This window comes from Cololabis saira, chromosome 1 (genome assembly GCF_033807715.1).
Source record: "Cololabis saira isolate AMF1-May2022 chromosome 1, fColSai1.1, whole genome shotgun sequence".
Classification (NCBI taxonomy): Eukaryota; Metazoa; Chordata; class Actinopteri; order Beloniformes; family Belonidae; genus Cololabis; species Cololabis saira.
In genome coordinates, this window is record NC_084587.1 from 48,828,853 (window position 1) to 48,854,095 (window position 25,243).

General features: G+C 42.4%; 1 protein-coding gene across 1 annotated transcript in view; it reads left to right on the forward strand.

Annotated features, from left to right (window-relative positions):
• The first annotated feature begins 7,578 nt into the window (after positions 1 to 7,578).
• Positions 7,579 to 25,243, forward strand: part of LOC133442204 (zinc finger protein 420-like) — a 66,750-nt gene continuing 49,085 nt past the window's right edge. The window contains exons 1-3 of the mRNA XM_061720185.1: positions 7,579 to 7,647; positions 17,557 to 18,886; positions 18,971 to 19,049. Of these exons, the coding sequence (XP_061576169.1) occupies positions 7,579 to 7,647; positions 17,557 to 18,886; positions 18,971 to 19,049 (1,478 nt within the window). The remainder of the gene's footprint in view (positions 7,648 to 17,556; positions 18,887 to 18,970; positions 19,050 to 25,243) is intronic.

A 25,243-nucleotide genomic window follows, 5' to 3' on the forward strand; every position in this document is an offset into this window, starting at 1 on the left:
TGGATGCTACGTGGAGCCCCAAATCTACAAACCCATTCTTCCACTAACACCTTAGCAATAGTCTTAGCCTCCTGGTTTGGCAGAGGAAATGCTTCTGTCCACTTGGAGAAGTAGTCCCCTATAACCACAATATACTTATTTTTACTGGCTGTCTCTGGCAGAGGGCCTAGAATGTCGAGCGCTACTCTCTCATGTGGTCGGGAGACACCTGATGTCTGAAGGGGAGCACAAGGGGGACGACCCTGAACCTTCCGGGAGGCGCAATCTACACATTGCCTACACCACAGCTTCACATCCCCGAACCACCCCAACCAATAGAAGCGATCCTTCACCTTCCCCTGCAGCTTCTGTACCCCTAAGTGGCCACCAGTGGGGGAATCATGCAACTGCGCCAAAACTTTGGGGATCAAAGCCTGGGGGAGGACAACCTGCACCTGAGATGCAGCATCTGAATTTGCAGGAGGCACCCTCACCAACCGTGAATCTCTCATCTGCAATTGCGACCACACAGTAGCGTATTTTTGTAGTGCTGGATCTTCAGGAAGGTCCAGCCCCCTTTTTTTGTTAGAGATCAACTGCTGTAATTCTGTGTCCTCATTCTGGGCCTTCACCATTTCATCTTCGACACATTCCTGACTGGCCTGTATTCTGGGCCTCCCCTCCTGCACAGCACACACACTTGGGCCTGGGAGGGGCTGTCCCGCAGCTTCAGTCTGACTAGACTCTGGGCCTGAGCTTCCAAATGCAGGCAGCCTAGAGAGGGCATCTGCATTAGCATGTGCTTTCCCTGGCCTGTGTATGATCTTATATTGGAAACTGGCCAACTGCTCCACCCACCTAGCCAACTGTCCCTCCAAGCCCTGAAAGTTATGCAGCCACCTGAGTGAGTTATGGTCAGTACGCAGTATAAACTCTTTCCCCAGCAAATAATGCTTGAAGTACTTCATAAAAGTCACCATACTTAACAGCTCCTTTTTAGTGGTGGCGTACTTCCTTTCTTGCTTCGTCAAAGCTCTACTTGCGTATGCTACCACATGCTCGACACCATTACTCTCCTGCGACAGAACTGCACCAATGCCTGCATCACTGGCATCTGTATCCAAAAGAAAAGGTTTTGCAGGGTCTGGATAGGCAAGCACTGGGGCAGAAATTAAACTGGTCTTCAGCTGTTCAAACGCGTTCTGACAGACTTCTGACCACTTAAAACGTCTGCCCTTCTCAGTCAGCTGGTGTAGGGGGCGGGCTATCTCTGCGAACCCCTTCATGAAACGTCTGTAATATGAAGCTAGCCCTACAAAGCTTCTTACCTCCGTTTGGTTTTTAGGCACAGGCCACTCTTTCACCACCTGTATTTTGGCTGGATCTGCACTCACCCCTTCTGCTGAAATGATATGGCCAAGGTATTGCACTTGAGTCGCAAACAAGTTACACTTGGAGGGTTTCACTTTAAGGTTGGCCTGGCGCAGCTTACACAACACTTCATCTAAGCGTAACAAATGCTCCCGGAATGTGCGACCAAACACAATGATGTCATCGAGGTAGACCAAGCACGTGGTCCACTGCAAGTCGGCCAAAACTACATCCATGAGCCTCTGAAAAGTGCTTGGTGCATTGCACAGGCCAAAACTCAGCACATTGAATTCAAACAGTCCCTGCCGCGTTACAAATGCTGACTTATGCTTGTCTTTAGGATCGATTTCAACCTGCCAATACCCACTGGCGAGGTCAAGCGTTGAAAACCAACAAGCTTTATGTAAGCTGTCGAGAGCATCGTCAATTCTGGGGAGGGGATAAGCATCCTTCCTGGTGAAATCATTAAGCTTACGATAGTCAACGCAGAAACGCAGGCTCCCATCCCGCTTTCTCACAAGGACCACCGGGGCGGCCCAAGGGCTACATGATGGCTGAATGATACCACTTGCCTGCATCTGTTTTATGTGTTCTGCACACTCCTCCTGTAAATGGAGGGGAACACGACGTGGATGTAATTTAACAGGATTCGCAGTGCCAGTATCAATCTTATGTCTTGCAAGGGGGGTCCTCCCTAGATCTGTATCTCCTGTACTAAAGACTGGCAAATGTTTGTACAACAGATCACAGATAGCTTGCTGCTCTGAAGTCCCCAACCCCTTCCGGTCTAGCCCCAACTGTTTCACAAGGGAATCTACTGTCCAGGAAGGCATGAAGTCTTCCCTCCTATTAATCCCTTCAGCCTCCCCCAAGCCTCCTCCCACCTCAATATCTGTATGCAGGGTACCGACTCTCATGCCCTTCCGCAACACTAGCTGCTCATCAGTGACATTAATCACACGAATTGGGACAACACCTTGTTCAACTTGGCAAATTACCCGGGCCACCATAACACTACAGTGATCAGACAATGATGTTGAGGGTTCCAATATACCTTCCACACACTCACCAAGTGGGCTTGTGACCACGCCAGGGAGTAAAGCTTCACTTCGGGGTGGAACTGCGGTGTCGGATTTTATCACGACAGTACGTGGTTTTGCATAATCATCTTGGAACAACAAAGGTAACGTTTTCCCCATCACCCGAAAAACCCTTTCCTTGTAGTCAATCACCGCCCCATACTTGGACAAAAAATCAAAGCCCAGCAGGATATCAGAGGAGGGAATATCAGCAACGAGGAACTCTGCTACTAGTGCTAGGGAGTCGAACTGGCAAACTGACTGCCACACTCCTGATATGCACATACCCCCCCCGTTAGCAGCCGATACATTCCCCGGGTACTCAGTCAGCTCACATCCCCCCCTGGTAATTGACATCCACAGCTTCTTCGGGATTACTGATCGATCAGCTCCACTGTCTACCAACACCTGGAGGTCAAACCCCCCCACTCTGGCAGCTACATGGCTGCCCTTTCTCTTGGTTGAGGCCACAGTCCGCGTCAAAAGTGAGGGGGCGGGCAGTTGGCCCGCTGTACCCACCCCCTCTAGTTTCCCTGCACATATGGACAGTCATGGCGGAGGTGTCGGTCACACCCACACTCCCAACACACTCGAGAACGGTTATGGGCTCTACGCCCAAAAGTACCTCCTGAACCACGCCCAGTGTCAAGAACGGGACACCTGGGAGAAGTAGAGGAGGAAGTGGATGGGGCCACAAGAACAGGGTGCCTGGGAAAGCTAGAAGAGGCAGTGGGTGGAGCCACTGTGCTAGAGGGAGTCTGCCGCACCTGTACTACAGACTGCATGGCTTTGACCTCCTGACGCAGCCCTTCTACTGCGCCCAATAAGGCCTCAAAACGATCGTCAGTCTCATTGGTGCTTTTTACTTCCCTTACTCTTGCATCAGGAACGGAGTGGGCTTGTTCCAAATTTCTAAGGAGCTCCATCTCAGCAGCTAAGTGGATTGCAGCCTCTAACGTCTTGGGCTTTGCAGCACGGAGGCTAATACGGAAGTCCCCAGTGCTAAAATGGGTCACAAACTGGTCTCTGGCCAACAGGTCTCGAGTGTGATCATCCACGGAGGAATAAGCTTTTGCCACTAGCCTACGCAGAGCATTTCCAAACTCCTGGGCAGTCTCATTTGGGGACCGCCTCCTCTCCACAAAAGCAACCCTACTCCACTCATCACTATGGCAGGGCTCAAAACAAGTAGTCAGAGCTGCTTTTAAGCGGGCATAATTAGCTTTTGCTTCAGCAGAAACACCATTATACATGTCACGCGCATGCCCGGACACCAACAATGCCATAAATTTCAGTTTGACAGGTTCGTCCCATCCATTAACACTAGCGGCTAGCTCAAATTGCTCCACCCAATCAGACCATTCTCGGCCCACCCCAGAAAAAACTTCAGGCATGAACACAGGACGGGGGATTACACTAGCTGGAAAGGGCGCTAGCGGAGCAGCCATGCTGCTAGAAGGGTTATTTCCACTTGCATTCATTTCTCCTAATCCTGAGTGTGATAAATCATTCTCCGCCTCCGACATATTTAGTTCTTGATCCCACCGCTGCCACCAGTGTAATAATTATTCGTTTATTAGATTATATATTTTCACTGATAATATAAAGCTGCCACCACCTTTATTAAACCGGTGTGGTCCGGTATAAGAGGCAAGAGGATGTTTATCAACCACACAAATACACAGGGATAGGATACAAAATAATCTTTATTAGAAAATATATCTTTGTTTAAAAATGGCAATATGACCCCTGCAACAGGCTGAGAACTAGAGGCTAACAGCTATGGCACACCAATGGCCACCCTACAACCCTGCCACACGAAATGCAAGTCCACAAACCCAGACGAGGCCGGCACACGGTCAAAGAGTCACTGCACACTATAAAACCAAATAGCTGACACAGCAAACTAATAAAACTCAGTGCTAAAACTGCACAGCAAACCACAGGGACCACTCCAAACTATAAGCAGGTCAAAACCACTCCACACCACTAGGGGGAGGCAGGGGGCCCGGGGGCCTTCAGCGTCGCCTCTAAATGAGCCCCTGACAAAGGATCAATTACCCTGGAATATGCGTTAAAACATTATGCTCCAGTTCATATAGGGAAATGAACGGGCATCAAATCACTCAAATACATAGACATGAAAGGAAAAAATATGAAGGACACAACAAATAACGGACAATGTATACGGTATTTGAGTTTAACTTATCTCGCCCGATCTGGCGACGACACCCCCCCACGGGGTGTCAGCATGGAGTTACCCGTGAAGCGTCACGGACCAAACTCACTGCGGCCAGGTTAGTGACAACCGGCAGCAGTTTGTGGCAGGGAAGCCTCAGTAAGGAGAAGGCATGGGCACCTACTACACCCCGGTCCCTCACTATCTAAAGGAGGCATCCAGCCTCCCCTCCTCACTCAGAAAAGGCTCTCTCCCCTATCCAGCTGTCTTCGCGGCCGGCAACAATAAAAGCTGCGATCCGCACCCTCCCAGCCCGGTGCCGCAGCTTCGAACAGAAACTGAAGTATTCCCCACCCTCCGTCCAGTCATTCACAGACCTCTTTTATTCCTCTCCTAGCTGACACAGGTGCAAGTGATTCACAATCAGGTACTGGAACTCCTCCCTGCAGCATCCACACCGGCAGGCACAGAGACCCTCCTGACATTTCATTACAATATCAAATTTTTCGCCAGGCCTGGTTTGCGTGCAAAATTTGGTGACTTTTTGGGCACGTTTAGGGGGGCAAAAAGGCCCTCCTTTTGTCAGAACAATAAGAAGAAGAAGAAGAAGAAGAAGAAGAAGAAGAAGAAGAAGAATTCCTACAGATACAATAGGGCCTTCGCACTGCAAGTGCTCGGGCCCTAATAACAACAGCAGTAACAGCAGCAGTAGTAGTGTGGCACATAGGATATTTATATATATAATTCCTGCTCACTTAAATATGTTATTTCAGTCGTCGTTAACACTGGGACCAGTAAAACACACTGACGATCAGCCGACTCACATTTACGTTGTTATTGATTCTTTCAGGTGGGTAAATGTTACATAAGCGTTACTACAGTTGGTCAATATTGTTAGCTTTTTATTTAGTGTACTGTCGCATTCTAAGGTGTATTTTGTCAGCGGTATTTGTGCTAGTTTGGTTTATAAACCGGGACGAGTCGGCAGCAGCTCGCCGGTTACGGTGAGTTGGTTGTGTCAAATTAATGTTAAAACTGTCAATCGGAGTCGGATGTAACGTTTGTCTGACTCAACTGATACATATATATGAGTACGATATCATTTTAGAGTGTTTTGTTGTTCATATTTTCTGTGTTTTATTGATTTTCTCCTAACGGTTATTAATTCTCCGCCAGCTGATTAGCAGCGCTGTAGTTTACCGTTGCCATGGCAACCAGGCAGCGCGCACGCTGTAACACGTCACATGTAACAAGAGATAAATGGGAGAGATTATATTATTGATGTAATTGTTCTGTGACTAAAGGAATAAGGGAATAATATAATATATATACATAATAATAATAATAATAATAATAATAATAATAATAATAATAATAATAATAATAATAATAATAGTAGAAAAGGGCTTGGATCTCGCGTATGGAGTTTTTTTTTTTCTCGGCGTGCGGAGTTTGACTGATTAAAAAAGAAAAGAAAAGATGAATAACTTTAACGGGTTACATATAAAGATGTGTTGATAGGCTGTCAGTTTTATCAACCGAGTTCGTCTACAATGGAATGAGAGGAAAGCAGCTCTGGCTCAACCAAACCAACAGCAGCCAATCAGAAGTGGAGCTGGGCGGGTCTTTGATCCAGCAGAGCAGAGCGCTGTTTCAACCTGCCGGAACACCAACACTTGTATCACCGACTTCAACATGGAGGAAACATTCATGAAGCTGTACAGGAGGATTTGGCCGATAAAAGACTGAAAATGAACTGGCGCTGGGCATGGATGGAAGAAGTGGGTGGAGACGGCAGGTGTTTCGGTAGCTGGTGCCAGAAGAGAGCCAGGTGCTTTTGCAGCTCTGCTCTAAAAAGATACCGTCCGCCAGTAAAAGCTGGACCTCCATGAAGGAGATGCCGCTCATAGAGCTGCTGTCTCTTCAGCCACAGCTGATGTACCGGTGTTCTGACCATTTCTGATACCTGCCGAGAAATGATACTTTGTGGTTCTGCGCATGCGCACAGTCGATTTTCAGTTGGATTGCCACGCTAAATTGATAATATGGGATGTTGAGTATTTGATCCTTCAAAATACACTACCCATGACATGAATTGCATTACACTTTGTGAACATTATAGGTCCTTGTCGCTTGGCTTTTTCTTTCTCTTTATCGTATAATGTTCACAAAGTGTAATGCAATTCATGTCATGGGTAGTGTATTTTGAAGGATCAAATACTCAACATCCCATATAATCAATTTTAAATCTATATTTCAGGGGTAGCATAATTTGATAGTCCAGTAACATCCTATCAAATAATGCTCCCGTCACTTAATGCATTCAGGTAAAATACTAATCACCTCAGTGCCATTGCAGGATGAATGTCAGCATACTTATACCTCAATGTATCCATTTTAAATCAATATACCTCAATTTATCCATTTTAAATCAATATTTCAGGGATAGCATAATTTCATAGTTTTGATATTTTATATTATTGTAAGGCTGGTGTAGAGTTAAGCCTTACTTGATTAAATTACTCCTTTTTCGGGTCGTGAGTAAGTGAAAAAGAACGGGGACAATCTAAAACATCACAACAGGTATGCTGACTAGTGTAACTATAGTCCCTGATTTACATCAGAATATACAAAATATATTTATAAAATAATGAACCATGAATTACCAAAATAAACTTAACAAAAATAAATCTCCTCTTACATTATTATTATTATTATTATTATTATTATTATTATTATTATTATTATTATTATTATTAATATTATTATTATTATTATTATTTTATATATGTTTTGATATTCTTTTCTATATATTTTGATATTCTTACAGTCGAGGTTTGCAGACAGATCGGGATCCGAGCCAGGGTGATGGACCGGGATGAGAACCAGAACCAGATCCAGGACCGGGATCAGAACCAGAACCAGGATCAGATCCAGGACCGGGATCAGAACCAGAACCAGGACTCGGAGATGGACCGGGATCCGAGCCAGGACTCCGGATCCAGCAGCAGGACTAAAGCGGCCGCTGCCGGTCTGCAGGTCAGAGTTCAGGTCCACGAACCCGCTCCTTCTCGGTCCGTCTGTCTCCTGCTGACGAACCAAACCAAAATCGTAAAGACGTGGCATGGAGAACATTTGCATCAGTGCGATAGGAGTAAAACGATTCTAAAAAACACCATTCTAAAACAGTGACAGAGACACCACCAGAATAGGTCTATTTAATAAAATGTGATGATCTACTGTAGGGCTGGGGATCGATTAAAATGTCAAGAATCAATTCGATTCCGATTCTTAAGATTCAGAATCGATTATCAAGATTTGATTCGATCCGATTCGATTCCGATATTGATTTGGGTTAGTGTTATTAAAACTGCTTTTTGACTTGTTGCATGAATTCTATGACTGTAGTTCTGCAAAATATTACTACTAGTATTATATTGAGATTCAACAGCAAGTATTGCAGCTAATGATGCTGTAAGGACCAATCAGCTCCCAGAATGCTGATAGAACTGAAACAGAAACATCGTGGGGCAGAATTACCAAACAGATCCAGGGAGGAAACAGAGACGGATGAAATCTGTTTGTTTTTTTTCCCACATTCCGTTTTTATTTGTTCCATTTTCGGTCTATTTTGGTTTTTACTTTTTGAGCATTTGGTTTTTATCATTTTTTGCAAATGTAACCCCAAGACAGTATATAAAGTAATGAAATATAGACAATTTATGCAATTATAACTGAACACTTTAATGTTTTCATACCTTTAAACATATTTAAAGGCAAAAACATGGCACTAGTTATTCTCGTGTCCAACAAAACATTCCTTTTTTGGGGATAAAAAAAAAAATAACCAAAAGTTGTAATGTAATGATGAAAAAAAAAAATCTTTAGACATATGAATTGATTTTTAGGAAATAAAGGAGCTGTATGTAAGAGCAATAATAAAACGAATCATAAAATGACCCCGGTATGTCAACAGACATTTAAAAATCATGTTCATTTCAAATACTTATGTCACTGACAACAGCACTCAAGCCAGGATATTCCAGTTTAAAAAGAGGAGTTGCAGCCCTCAACTGATGTTTATGTTGTCATTTTTTGTTTTGGCCTGAAGCTCCACCCTCCACCTATCTCCCAATCACCAAGTCAGTATTGTTTCTGAAGCTCCACCCTCCACCTATCTCCCAATCACCAAGTCAGTATTGTTTCTGAAGCTCCACCCTCCACCTATCTCCCAATCACCAAGTCAGTATTGTTTCTGAAGCTCCACCCTCCACCTATCTCCCAATCACCAAGTCAGTATTGTTTCTGAAGCTCCACCCTCCACCTATCTCCCAATCACCAAGTCAGTATTGTTTCTGAAGCTCCACCCTCCACCTATCTCCCAATCACCAAGTCAGTATTGTTTCTGAAGCTCCACCCTCCACCTATCTCCCAATCACCAAGTCAGTATTGTTTCTGAAGCTCCACCCTCCACCTATCTCCCAATCACCAAGTCAGTATTGTTTCTGAAGCTCCACCCTCCACCTATCTCCCAATCACCAAGTCAGTATTGTTTCTGAAGCTCCACCCTCCACCTATCTCCCAATCACCAAGTCAGTATTGTTTCGGCATCCGGGTTGCCAGCTCGGCTCTAATTATCGCAGCCATGGCAGCCTATGTTCCTGCTGCATTCTGCAGCCTACCTGGCAACCTCTGGTCGGGGGGAGGAGGGGGAGGGCAGTACTGGCGTTGAGGGGGTATGAGGGGGGATGGCATCCCCCCTGAAATAAAAACGGTCCAAATCATCCCCCTGTAAAACTGCCATCCCCCCTTTCCATCCCTTATGTCATTTCATCAATTTTTTTATTTTATTTTATTTAACCTTTGTTTAACCAGGAAGTCCCATTGAGATACGAGATCTCTTTTGCAAGGGAGACCTGGCCAAGACAACAGCAGCAATAAAATACACAATACAACATACATCACTCAAAAACCACATCAAACCATCATCCATTCTACAGATAACAACTACATTCTTCAAGTAAATTGTTTCTTAATAAATATTTAAATTCGCCAAGCGAAACCAGGGTGCTTAAGCGAGTGAGGTCTTGTAAACCATTCCATGCCGATGGAGCAAAGTGAGAAAATGCAGTCTTACCTAATTCAGTGAGTGCTCTGGGAGTTTTTAAAAGTAGCCATCTAGTGGATCTGGTATTGTAGCTGCTAGAGGCTCGACAAATGAGACTACAAAGGTAAGGAGGAAGCTTACCCAAGATGGTTTTATAAATGAAGATATACATGTGTGTTTTCCTCCTTGAATAGAGGGAGGTCCATCCTACCATTTGGTAAAGTACACAATGGTGAGTAAGCCATTTGGCATTGGTAATGAAGCGTAGGGAAGAATGGTAAACACTGTCTAGCTTCTTTAGCAATGAGGAGGCAGCATGCATATATACTATGTCACCATAGTCAATAATGCTTAAAATTGTAGCTTGAATAAGTTTCTTTCTAGCCTCAGTAGTAAAACATTGTTTGTTGCGAAATAAAAAACCCAACTTTAATTTAAGTTTCCTTGTGAGGTTTTCAATGTGTTCTCTAAATGACAGCTTTTCATCCAACCATAGCCCAAGATATTTATATGATGAAACCTTTTCTATGACTGCTCCCTTTAAGGTAATAATATGCATATAGTCCATTGGTGTTGATCGAGCCCTTGTGAATGTCATAAGTTTGGTTTTCTTATCATTTAGGACAAGTTTTAAATCAAGAAGGGAGGTCTGTAAGCATTTAAAAGCAGCTTGGAGATCCTCCATCACCTGTGTAGGGGAGGATGCACGCGAGTATAAAACTGTATCGTCTGCATAAAGATGCAGTTTGGCTGTATGGATTCCATTTTGTAGATCATTTATAAAAATAGAAAATAAAACTGGTGCTAAAATGGACCCTTGGGGAACACCTTTGTTAATTTCTAAAAAACCTGATTTATAATTTTCTGCCACTACACATTGTGTTCTCTCTGACAGATAATTTCTGAACCAGTTAACCACTTCCTGTCCAAGACCAATCCTGCCCAGTCTATACAGTAATACCTCATGATCTACAGAGTCAAAAGCTTTTGCCAAATCAATAAACAGTGCTGCACAATGCTGTTTCTTGTCAAGTGTATTGATTATGTCATTAGTCACTAGCATGGCTGCAGTTATGGTACTGTGCCCCGACCTAAAGCCTGATTGGACCTCACTTAGGATGTTGTTTTCTAGTAAAAATTGCTTTAGTTGAATATTCACAAGGGATTCAAAGACTTTTGCAAGGATAGAGAGTTTAGAAATGGGACGATAGTTATTTACATCTGAGGGATCCCCACTTTTTAATAAAGGAAGGACATAAGCAGACTTCCATACTTTGGGGATGGTGCTGGTCAAAAAACTAAGATTAATAATTGAAGCAATAGGCTCTGCAATAAAATCACTGGCTTTTTTTAAAAGGTATGGGTCTAAGTTATCCGGGCCTGCCGACTTTTTGCAGTCTATACCTTTCAAGGCTTCACATACTTCAGTGGCAGTGACAGGCTTAAAATGGAAGAGGTTCATAACAGGGCTTGCAGAAGGGGCCACCACTGAGCTTCCTACAGAAGTGTGAGGATCAGCATCACAATGGTTAAAAACAGACCCAGCAGAGATAAAATGTTCATTAAAAATCTTTACAATATTGCTTTTATCTATGATCTCACCGCCATCTGTCTTAAGATGGTTGGGAAGGCTAGCACAGCCATTAGCACCAGATACAGATTTAATTACTTTCCAAAATTTTGCTGGATTATTCAAATTTTGAGTAACTGAGTTCAGATAAAATTCTGATTTTGATGTTCTGATCAATCGTGTACATTTATTTCTGAGAACTCTAAAGGAGGTCCAATCTGCTGAGGCATTTGATGTTCTAGCTTTAGCCCATGCAACATCTCTCTGTCTCAATGAAGTTGATATGGCATCTGAAAACCAAGGATTATCTCTTCCCCTGATCCTATACTTTTTGATAGGGGCATGCTTGTCACATATAGACATAAATGTTGTAACAAAATAGTCCCAGGCAGCATTAACATCAGGCATAAGGGAAACTTTCTCAATGTCACTGTGATATAAATCATGCAGAAAAGCTTGTTCTTCGAATTTCTTAAAATATCTTTTAAATATAAAACGTGGTATGACCTTGGGGGGCTTGATATTGCGTACACAAACAATTGCAGAGTGATCACTCACATCATTACAGAAAATCCCTGTGGCATTATATTTGTGTGGACAGTTTGTTAAAATAATATCCAATAATGTGGATTTTTGTAGTGCTTTAAGATTGGGTCGAGTTGGAGCGGATATCAGTTGTGTAAGATTCATGGAATCACATACGTCTTTAAAAGGTTCGGAGGCCGGGGCCAGCCAGTCCCAATTTAAATCCCCCAAAAGAATAAACTCGGAGACATTAAATTTGTTTAGGATATCAGAGATTGAGGCGAGAGCATCATTTCACACACACACACACACACATCAATGAATGTGGTTTTACTGCTATTTCAACATTTAGTCAAAAATAACACCAGAAAATTAACTTATTTGACAATTTTCACCTGTTTCATGTAAATTTTCACTTGAAATGAGTAGGAAAATCTGCCAGTGGGACAAGATTTATCTTCTTATTACAAGCAATAAAATCTTGTTCCAATGGCAGATTTTTCTACTTATTTTAAGTGAAAATCTACTTGAAAAAGGTGAAAATTGTTGTTTTTTCCAGTGATGAGTCTTTTTTTAAGTGTAATGAGATTCTTTTTACTAAAATGAGACATTTTAACTAAATAAGACAAATATTCTTGTTAAGATTTTGAGTTTTTGCAGTGATCCATTTTACTTATTCTGTGAAGGCCAGAGTCATATTGATAAGTTAACTGTTTTTATTTTTGTGTTTTGATGTATTTGATGTAAGCCCAGTGGATATTTAAAGCTTACAGAAGGCTGCATTTAACTGCTGCTATATCATTCCTGCAGTATTTCTGCAGGTGTTTTGGTCAGTGTTATTATTTGTAATATATTATATTATTTGTAATCAGCACAAATTATCTGTCCCCATATGATAAAATCCACCATCCCCCCTGATTTTTTTTTTACAACTCGAGTACTGGGGGAGGGTACACGCCGCTCAACAATATAAGTGACTGCAGTACCAGTTTTGGCCATTTCTTACAGACGGCTCCTTTAATATGAGAATCGATTTAGAATTGGGAAATCGATTTTTTCAACACAGGCCTAATCTACTGTCTCAAAAGCTGCGCTTAGATCCAGTAGCACCAGGATTGAAAGCTTCTGTGAATCCATAATTGCATCTGAGATCATGAACAATCTTTAAAAGGACTGTCTCTGTACTGTGGTTTGTCCTAAAACCAGACTGATATTTCTCAAACATATTGTATTTATTTAAAAATGTATTTAATTGGATAAACATTTTTTTCTATGACTTTTACTTAAGAATGGTAAGTTGGATACAGGTTGGTATTATCAAGGATGTTGTGATCTAAATTGCTCTTCTTCAGAAGGGGCATCACCACTGCCATTTTACAGGCAGAGGGGAAAAACACCCGTTGGAAGAGAGGAATTTACTATGTTTAAAAGCTCATACTCCTAATAACCATAAAACGATTATAAAAGTGATGTGGGAATGGGATCTAAAAGGCAGGTTGTTGGGTTTAGTTGAGAGAAAACCCGACCAAACATCTTTGCATCAACCAGGACAAAACACCCCTAGTGTTTCCTCAGGTAAAAGCAACAATCAGATCTGTTAAAGAAAATGAAATAACACTTGTCAGTTATCAAATAACACTTGACAACAAATGTTTTATTCTGGGAGAAAATATCATTGGCATTGGCAGTAAAGGACTAAATTATAGCGAGTTTAACCAACTCGGTCCATTCCACCACAGCCTGTCATTTACAAGTGTCTCTGAACTGAGTCCACGAGTTCCGTGATCTCAGGATTTTCTTTTCCCATGCAATGTCTCCAGTTCTCCGGCAGCGTTAGACTCTGGATCTCCGCTACTCTGTTAGCCACAAACAGCTTCCATTTGCTTTGCTGTGCTCTTGATCCAATGAATGGTGATCATCGAGTCAGTCCAGAAATGACACTTAACATTGTTCAGACTCAACATCTTGCTCAGATATTTACCAAGTCTGGCACAGATGAGAGTTCCCGGCAGTTCCAGTTGGGGCAAAGTTACCCTTTTTAGCGGAGCCACTTTAGTTTTAGCAGAGATTAAACTCACAGTGATTGTTCCATCCGGCTTGGTTGTGCGTAAATACGCAGCGGCACAGTAGGCTCGTTCACTAGCGGCACAAAACACATGAATTTCTAGCATTTCTTGGGAATTTAAGATTTAATTAAACTAGAGATGCACCGATTGCACTTAAGGTCAACTTGTACCCAACCGACAAGACTTTTGTCAGGGACTTTAAACCACTTTCTCAAGTAAAGGTTGTGGAGTGGCCATTATTAATAAAAAAAAACACTGTCAATGACAGAAATGGCAGATGGTCGTTTTCTTATTGTGACAGGATGTCTGTATTCCATGCATGTAAGGTTAGTGAACATCTGTGGGCAGAACATTGATGACCCAGACTTTTGTCATAGAATTTTGAACAGGCTGGCCGACCTGTCTAATACTAACCTGATAATTGCATGGGATCATAATCTAGTACTTGTTGTGCATATTGATGGATATTGGAGCAGAAATTGTAATGATGGATTAGATTTTTATGGCCTTTTCTAAGGAAACTCAAAGTGCTCACAACAGCTCCATTATTCATTCACTCCTCATTCATACTTGGTGATGGTAAACTGTGAGTAGCCACAGCTGCCTCGGGGCACTGATGGAAACGTGGCAGCCAATACGCGCCTAACGGCGTCCCCGACCACCACCAGAACATTCAGACAATATTCACCATCATTGAACAATCAGCTCTACCACCTTGCCACTGTACCCCTTCTCATGCCTCTACTACTAAGGGTATTATTTCTTCTACCAATATAGCTGACATTTGGAGGATTCAACACCCTGCTGAAAGAGAGTACTCCTTCTCCAACGTACACATATCTTACTCGTGAATTGACTATTTTCTAGTAGATGCCAAACAAGCTTCAATTACCATAATATTGTCATTTATGATCATGCCCCAACCTGTATTGTTCTCGATCTCAAAAGACCCAAACCAACCTTCTCGTGGCGACTACGTTCATCATTGCTCACTGATGAGTCCTTTTGTAAAAACTTGTCTGATAAAAACAAGGAATTTCTTTTATTAAATGACACCCCACACGTCTAAGACTCCACATTATGGGAGACATTCAAAGTTGTCATCCGGGGCCATGTCATCGCTTATAAAGCCAATTTAAGGAAATCGCAAAAGAATGAATGACATTTATTTTAGTCATTCACATTCAGAAATAATACATATTTCAGTTGTTTCGACATCAAGCAAAAAAGATTTGGGCTGAAGCAACTTGCTTATAGAAGCCCAGCCTGATTATCATGACAACTCTTGAACGCTTGAAGTGTCATTCAGAAATACTAATGATGATCAGATTTTACACAACATACTCAAGTTCAAACATGAATACAACACCATATTGTCTGACTCAGACAGCACTACTTTGAGCGCAGAGATAAACCGCATATGCTACTCACTCGTCAGCCTACAGGTCAGCAGGCTAGTAGGGCCATTCACAAAATAAAATCTGCACTGGTAACTCACTTACGGACCCAAAATCAATTAATGAGCACTTTAAAGAGTACTCTGAGGAATTATACAAATCCAAGGCTAGAGGGGATGTTGAAACATGGCTAATTGGGTTAAACGTCCCAAAACTGGATATTACATCATGTAAAGAGCTGAATGCCAGCATATCTCTGAAGGAAATCATGGATTCTATTAGCTCGATGCTCAGTGGTCGAAGCTGCGGCCCAGATGGTCTGGCTATTGAGTTCTTTAAGAAATTTGCAAAGCAGCTTGCACCATTCTTGTTCAGAATGTTCTTCCACTGAATCAAATCAGAAAAGCTTCCTTCTTTGCTTTATAATGCTAACGTTGCACAGATACTTGGCCTAAACCTTGAAACTGTTGTATCTGTTGATGACCAAATTGATTTGAAACAATCTGTCTGTTACTGTGTTAACGTTGCTGTTACTGTGCCAAATCCTGACAGTTTCAAAACTTACCAAGAATTACTGGATGCCACTGCCCAGTCTCTTTCCAGACAGACCACTGTAAATCCCTCGGCAGCTGAATTTCTGAATGCTGGACAAGAAATCTTCTAAAAAGGCACAAAACGATAGCTTTTGGGAGGACATAGCCCGTCTCAAATCCCACAAATCACTTCCAACACACAGTCTCTTACTCTGTTTAGCCCAAACTTCTGTACTACATCCAATTGTACTGGATCCTACTCACAAGGTGAGTACACAATTAATCAGTAAAGATTATAACGAGAGATTGCGTCAGGATGGTTTAGAAAGGATCTTTGCTGAAATAAGAACATTTTGGATCTTGAGGGGCGCAAGGCCGTACATAGTAATAATAATAATAATACATTTTATTTGTAGAGCACTTTTCATGTATAATCTCAAAGTGCTTACATAAACAAGGGAAAGTCAGGACACATAAAAGACCATAAGTAAAAAAAAAAGCATAAAAATAGTAAAAAACATCTAAGAAAGATCAGGGAAAGCCTTCCTGAACAGGAAAGTTTTAAGCCCCTTTTTGAAGGTGTCCACAGACTGGGGTTGACGGAGGTGTTCAGGGAGGGAGTTCCAGATGTGTGGGGCAGCGGAGCAGAAAGCTCGGTCTCCCATGGAGCGGAGTCGTGTACATAGGCATCAGCAGAAGTGTGTTTCATGTCAAAATTGGAGAGCGGGTGCCTGAGGGTTCAGCCAATGGGTCAGCACCGCCCTTTCATTAGGTAAGAAAAAGATGACACGAGGAAAGAAGGGGGAAAAAAGCATCTCCCACACTATGTCCTGTCAGAGGACACAGTGTGATATTACAAAAAACACCTTACCAAAAGAAATTAAATGCACTCAGATAACTTTATAGCCAATAAAAAAACCTACATTGATCCGTACTCTGTTCATTAACAACTACAAGATTTCTCCACACTAGTGTTTTCAAATAACTGCCTGAAAGAATTTCTTTATTAATTCCTCACACATTCGCATAACTCCCAATTAATTTTTTTTATTGCACCGTTTATGTTCAGTCACCAAATCTATTTGGATCTTATAAGGACTTTAAACTTTCAATTTTATAAATGAATTTCCTAATTTTAATGCCCAATGAATTTAATTTGTGTTTTTAAATAAGCTAATTGAGCTGAAAGAGTGAATGAAATCATATTTGACATATAAGACTAGAGGCCTTCATGCTGCTTGTCATGTATGTTCATTGAAAGTAGCAACAAATAAATTCAGGCTTCTGAAATGTTGTTTTTGTATCATGTCGCTTGTTTTGGGGCTCGTTTATAGCCCAAATTTTTCCTTTTTATGACATCTCTATCTTGATGAGGACTTGTTTTTGACATCACATTTGTCAGGTAATAAAACTGAGTTTTCACATCCAGTTCTGAAGTCAAAACTGTTTTAAAGACAACATTTCTAATGAAAGTTTGAGATCAGTCATCTCAAGTGGCTTCGGTAAACAGTTGATGAATGTGTTCAGCTTTCACCACTTACACTTTTGTTCTGACCTACCGAGATGTTTTATTTGAATGTTTTTTTCTGTAAAGAACTAGTTGTGACAGGACATGGTTAATATGACCCCTAGAAAATAAGGATTCATTGTTTCACTGCAAAGACCATGATAGAAAGCTATTAAATACAACTGAAAAAACTTTTGACAGTTCAACCGACAACAGGATCTAAGTCTCTTCCTTTCTTTACAGAAACGTAAAGGCAAAGAGAGGCCCACAGGTTACCCCTGTGATCAGTGTGAGAAAGTCCTCGCCACTTCATCATCCTTGAAGGGACATAAGAAGATTCACACTGGAGAGAAGCCGTACAGATGTGATCAGTGTGGGGCAGCTTTTACTGAATCAGGTGCTTTAACGAAGCACCAACGCATTCACTCTGGAGAGAAGCCATACAGATGTGAGCAGTGCGGGGCAGCTTTTACTCATTTGAGTACTTTAACTACGCACCAACGCATTCACACTGGAGAGAAGCCGTACAGATGTGAGCAGTGTGGGGCAGCTTTTACCACATCAGGTGCTTTAACTACGCACCAACGCATTCACACTGGAGAGAAGCCGTACAGATGTGAGCAGTGTGGGGCAGCTTTTACCACATCGGGTGCTTTAACTACGCACCAACGCAGCCACACTGGAGAGAAGCCGTACAGATGTGAGCAGTGTGGGGCAGCTTTTACCACATCAGGTGCTTTAACTACGCACCAACGCATTCACACTGGAGAGAAGCCGTACAGATGTGATCAGTGTGGGGCAGCTTTTACCAGATCGGGTCATTTAAGAAGGCACCTACGCGTTCACACTGGAGAGAAGCCGTACAGATGTGATCAGTGTGGGGCAGCTTTTACTGAATCAGGTGCTTTAACTAAGCACCAACGCATTCACACTGGAGAGAAGCCATACAGATGTGTGCAGTGTGGGGCAGCTTTTACCTCATCAAGTGCTTTAACTACACACCAACGCATTCACACTGGAGAGAAGCCGTACAGATGTGATCAGTGTGGCGCAGCTTTTACCACATCAAGTGATTTAACTACGCACCAACGCATTCACACTGGAGAGAAGCCGTACAGATGTGAGCAGTGTGGGGCAGCGTTCACTCAACTGAGTACTTTAACGAAGCACCAACGCATTCACACTGGAGAGAAGCCGTACAGATGTGAGCAGTGTGGGGCAGCTTTTACCACATCGGATGCTTTAACGAAGCACCAACGCATTCACACTGGAGAGAAGCCGTACAGATGTGAGCAGTGTGGGGCAGCTTTTACCACATCGGGTGCTTTAACTACGCACCAACGCAGTCACACTGGAGAGAAGCCGTACAGATGTGAGCAGTGTGGGGCAGCTTTTACCGCATCAGGTACTTTAACTACGCACCAACGCATTCACACTGGAGAGAAGCCGTACAGATGTGATCAGTGTGGGGCAGCTTTTACCACATCAAGTGCTTTAACTACGCACCAACGCATTCACACTGGAGAGAAGCCGTACAGATGTGAGCAGTGTGGGGCAGCTTTTACTGAATCAGGTGCTTTAACGAAGCACCAACGCATTCACTCTGGAGAGAAGCCCTACAGATGTGAGCAGTGTGTGGCAGCTTTTACTGAATCAGGTGCTTTAACTACGCACCAACGCATTCACACTGGAGAGAAGCCGTACAGATGTGAGCAGTGTGGGGCAGCTTTTACTCAATTGGGTAATTTAAGACGTCACCAACGTGTTCACACTGAATAAAATGTGTGTATCTGGAAATCTGGTATAATTGTAATAAGTTCAGTTTTATATATTTTTTTTAAATAGTTCTGCTTCTGGTCGTAAATTTGTAACCTTTTTTTTTAAAATGTTTTTATTGTAATCTAACATTTTTTATCATTGTTCTGTTATTGTTCTGTTCTGAATAAAGTTATTCGTTTGTTGTTGGATTTCAGTTTCCTGCTCAGTAACACCATTGTAAACAAACAGGAAGTCAATGTCAGAATGTTAGAACAGTGTCCCACAGTCGTGCCTTGTTCATGTGATTTTATCACTATAGATGAATGATGGTTCTTGATTTAATTTTATCTGAGGGATGTAAGAAAACAGTGCTTTACTAATGACACCCTCTGCTTCTGGGACCAGCTGCTCAACTGTAAAAGTGAGTGAATGCTGTCATAGACTTAAGGCTGAATTATGGTTCCGCATTAAATCAACGCAGAGCCTACGCGGCTACGCAGGAGGATCTCCGTAGCCTACGCCGTAGCCTGACATGCACCTCCCAAAAAATGTAACTACGCGTCGAGGCGACGCAGACCCAACTCAGACCAAGAAGGCTGTGATTGGTTTGCTAGCAACGCATTTCCGGTTCGTGAAGCAGTAGTGAACTTTCAACGCTCTTTTCTTTTTTTTTTTTTTTTTTTTTTAAATATTTTTATCCTGGTTTTTTCCCCATTTTATCACCCAGTGCTCCTACCTAACAGTCCTGTGCATTGCCATCCTCTACCAACCCCGGGAGGGCCCTGCACTGAGCTCAGGTCTCCTCCTTAACCTGAGGAGTGAGCAGGCCGCATCTTTTCACCAGACAGGGTGAGGTTTCTCCGGCCGAACGTAGCGCGTGGAAGGATCACGTTATTCTGGCCAGATCCTCCCCACCCCATCTGGCGCCCCGGTTGGCCAGAGGGGGCATGTATAGCCCAGGACTGTGTGCATGTTTTTGTGAGGGTAGCTCCCATTAGCTACCCAGGGGAACACGGGGAGAACATGCAAACTCCATACAGAAAGATCCTTTCGCCAACCCCACCCAGGGTGTGGGCACTGAAGTCATGGGGGAACTAACACGCACTTCAGCGCCCACAGCATCCCCGGCGGGAATCGAACCCAGGACCTTCTTGCTGTGAGACGGCTGCACTACCTGCTGCGCCACCGTGCCCCCCTTCTTTTCTTTGTGTGTGTGTGATTTTCTTTTTTTTGGGGGGTTGTTTTGGCTTTTTGCACAATAGTTGTCCTTATCTCCTTGATCCACTGTGAAATGCTGGAAGCTAAACATAGTATCAACTAGCGCTCTGGGGGGGTACTGCACCGCGGCGAAATGGAGTGACGGAGAAGTCCGAAGGGTTCAGGACGGCGTCACGGCAACGGAGTAGGCTCTGCGTTGGTCTAACGCAGAACCTTAAATCAGGCTTTACAAAGCTAATGACAATTAAAATTTTTTTTTTTAAATCCTGTGAATAAAATGTGTGTCTGAAGGATAAGTTATATGTAGTGGAGCAGGAATTGGATCAGTGACTGTTCACAACAAAGACCCCAGCCCTAGTGGCCTAATGGTTAAGGCACTGGGCTCCTCTTCTGAAATCATCAACAATAACATCAATAACAGTCATCCCTCGTTTGCTGCTGTGGACCGGTTAACAAAAACTCCTGTGTCAGTAGCATCTAAACTCCAGTTCAGCAGTCAGTCCATCGATATCAAGTCCAGTAACATTAATGCCTCCAATTAAAACCAATTTGGACAAAATGACACAATTTCACGCAGTCAACTACAAAAACCGGGAGGATATTATGGATCAGCCAGAAGCATCAGGGGTTTTGGTTCCCTTTGCTGTTGGGCTGTAATTCAGGTCATTCACTCACCACCGGTAGATGATTGTTCTTTCCGGTATCATTGTTGCTGACTCAAGATGGCCGCCGGTGGTGATTGTGAGCAGATCTTGGCTGCCCCAACGCCACCAGATGACAACCCGGTATGTTCAGACACTAATAAGGAAATTGTTAGCCTCAAGGGAGACATCCGGATACTGTCTAACGAACTAAAATCCAAGACTGAACTGCTTAATTCACTTTTGGACGTGGCCCATCAGCAGTCCATGCATATCTGGCTCAAGAGGCTCAAGACCTTCCTTTTAGTTTAGCTTATAACATAATTTTTTTGTTATTCTTGTATTTCTTGTTATCTAGTTATTTATCATTATTTTAACTACTTATTTTTAAATCATTTTATTATGTACTTATTCTTTTGTATTAACTTTTTCTTTTAATTTTGTTCTTAGGTTTATTTCAATGTTGATTTTACTTTTTCATATGTTAACTCCAGTGTTTTTTACTCGTGAGGATCTTCCACACCGGGTACTATGCCTACTTGGCCTGTGGGGTTCTATCCACAGTGTGTTCATAGGTCTGCCTAACAAGTCTATCAGACGGCTACAGCTAATCCGGAACGCTGCTGCCCGGGTTCTCACCACAACTAAGAAAGTGGACCACATCACTACGTGTCTGAGATCTTTACACTGGCTCCCCAGTACCTCAGAGAATAGACTTTAAAATACTTCTGTTAGTTTTTAAAAATACATCAGGGACTTGTTGCCATAGCAACCATCCAGACCTCTCAGGTCTTCTGGTTCAGGTCTGCTCTGTGTCCCCAGAATCAGAACCAAACATGGAGAAGCAGCATTCAGCTTTTATGCTCCACAGATCTAGAACTCTGAAACATTCAGTTCCTTTAAAGGAGCTTGAGGCTCCTTTTAAGAAATGAGACTCTCTAGCGCCACCCTTCACCACGACGGCCGTTGGGGGTACTGCAGCCAACAGTGAAGCCGACACGGGAGAACGTGCATGCAGCGTCATGTGACGTCACATCCGCAGCCCAGCGTGGGAAATTCGGGACCGAATTGCAGCACATTTTGCAGCACACAGCCTGTTCAAGGCAACGGAGAGATACACTAGAGGGCTCATTCTTTTGGGTTTGGAACGCTTCATCTGACATTATTACTAGAAAACTTAAAATGTATACAGATTTTTTTCATAAATCCTCCCACAATCCGGCCTCAAGCTCCTTTAAATCAAGGTTTAAAACAAATTTGTTTACAGCTGAATTATTTAAAGGGGAACTATTATGAAAAACAGGTTTTTTCTTGCTTTAACATATATAAAGTGGTCTCCCCTCAGCCTGCCAACTCAGAGAAGGAGGAAAGCAACCAAATTCTGCAGTGTCTGTACAGCCGCCCGGATGAGCCGTCCAGTGTGATGTGACTTCTAAGACCCATTCAGATTTTGCGCATTTTCGTTACGTAACCAAAATGCAAACCACGCCCACAACTATAAAACCGTGTAACTGCGTGCGAGCGTCCGACTATCGCGTAGCACTGCGTGACATCGGACGCTCTCTGTCCATCTCTCTCCAGCCAGCTGTCACTTTATTGAGGTTTTTGTAGTGAAATGAGGAGGAATCATAGAGATAACTTCTCATTTCAACTAACTGGATCAGCCGTTCCTCATCCAGGACCGTTTCCTACAGCGCTTTCAACCGGCTTTCAACGCGAGCGGCAGGAAGAAAATAGAAGGCTGCATCCGACAAATGTTCAGCTCAAAATGGTGCGCTGCGTCGCTGCAGCCAGTTAGGACAGTCCAATAGAAAATAAAGCAATGGAACTGATTTTGTCGTTGACGCTCGCTCGCATCGCATGGAGTTTTGACACGGTTAGGACACGGACGCGATGTAAAGGCTGATTTATGGTTCAGCGTCGATTTAACGCAGAATCATAATTCAGGCTTAACTCCGCCGGCCGGAGCTTCCGCCATTTTTTCATAGCGGTGTATCGCGTCATTCAGGCAGCCAATCAGCACAGAGCCTCATTATCATAGCCCCGCCCACTCAGAATCCCTCATAGAGACTGGGATTCTTCATTCCTCAGAGGCTGAATTTCTAATTTATTTAGCAAAAACAATCAAAAGCTTGTTTTTAAGACATTCAAGGCCTGTTTAAAATAGGGATTAGATGCCATAATAGGTCCCCTTTAAACAGAAGTCCAATAATGGAGCACCGCTCGGGCTCAGATCGGGGAAGCCGTTCCTCCCAATCAAACCCCTCCAGATATCACTGTCATTGCCCACGTGAGCGTTGTCGTCCCCCAGTAGAACAGTTGGAGCAGTATCAACTACCTCTCCCAGGAACTCCAAGAAGGCTGTACTCCATACTGCTGTTTGGCCCGTAGGCACAAATAACAGTGAGGGACCTTTTCCCTGACCTGAAGGCGCTAGGAAGCGACCCTCTCGTTCACTGGGTTAAACTCAACAAATTTGCGAATAAGGTAGCCCTGCAGGGGGTTGATGTTTTATGAAATAAGCATAACTCTCTTAACTTTCTGTATCTCGTCCTGCCAGACTTTTCAAAACAAAACACAAAAAAATAAACAGAAAATCTATCTGTCGAAGAAGAAGAAGAAAAGATCTTTGGTCTTATTGCGATTGCTGCTACAGCTAGTGAGACAATAGTCAGATGAATGCAGCAGAGGATCATGCCAATGATTATTCAGAGGCAAAGCCCTTATGTAATGCATAATAATATTAAGGATCGTTAAAGCACGACATTGTATTAATGAGGCCAAAAATAGCAAACTAAGATTTTGATGACTTTAGACTTTAGCTACGGCGCATCCAGTGCTGCCAGACACGTGCACAAAAAACCTTTATTACACTTTTGTGATGAAGTGGATCATCAGATTGCCTGAAAAACCTCCTGGAAGCATAAAAAGGTGTTTGCCATATTTGGAAGTCGTTTTTGAATCAGAGCAGTTTCCATTATAGGATTTCTTTATCGATATGTGTAAAAACCACTACTGACTGGTTAGCTGAGGAGTTGGCCCGCTACAGGGTGTCCGATAAGAACTTCAGCCAGAGATGTCAAGTTTTGTGCAGTTTATTGTGAAGCTGGGATATGGTGTGTGGTTCTGGAATACAAACAGTAAATAATGTATATTAATTATACACCTCTGTATAATAACCAAATTAAATATCTATATCTTAAATGAAATATAACTAGATAAAAACACAGACACTTTCCTATCAGTGTTATATCTAGAATTGCCATATAAAACAGAACTACCAGCATATAATAATAATAATAAAATAGACAGTGATGTAAACATTGATCTGCTCCTTTAAAGCGGCACTATGTAACTTTTCCACCTTAATATCATATTTCCAGAGTCATTGTGATGGTACATCAAATTACAACAGGTTTAATGAACCTCTGTCATGGTCTGAGGGGTCTGTATCACCTTCACTGGCACTATGTAACTTTGAGGAGCATGGTAGGAACCCTGCCACACTAAAAAACTACACATTTTTTTTTTATTTTTTATTTTTTATTTTTTATTTATTTTTTTTATTAACAGAACAAACAATACAACAATACAAAAGCAAGTCTTATCAATGAAATATCAAACAGAACATCAGCCAGGGGGTAGGCTGCTAAATAAATACAGAAAACAAAGTGCACAAATCACAAGTTTTCATAGCTTTCTTGTTATTCGAGTCACAAATACTTTGCATGTACTGTTCAGTTTCCTTTTGGAATGCAATAAAGGATGGTTTTGAGTGAGTAAATTTACTTTTGTGTATGTGATACTTCCCTAATATTATGATCAAGTTTATGACATACAGTTCTTTCTGTTTCTTACTTTTGACATCGTGGACACCAAAAAGTACATTGTTCCAATGTAAAGAAAAATCAGAGTCAATTTTCAAGGTGATGTAACGGGTTACTTCTCTCCAGAAGATGGCAGTAGAGTTACACAACCAAAATAAGTGTATTACAGTTTCAGGTTCAGATTCACACAGGGAACAATCAACACACAAATCTTTCTTAAATTTTAACAAATAATGTTTGGCAGGGTAATATCTATGAATTAGTTTGTAAGACACTTCTCTAACTTTATTCGTAATTAAATATTTGTATGGAAGGTTCCATATATGGATCCAGTTCAGTCCAGGAACAATATTAGACCAGTACGGAACAACATATGGAGTAGAGGTGATGTCAGTCTGAAAAAGAGATCTAATTAAATAATTCCTTTTTTTAGTTTTAACAGAAAAACACATTCGCCCCACTGGTGTTAATATAGGATCTAAGGGA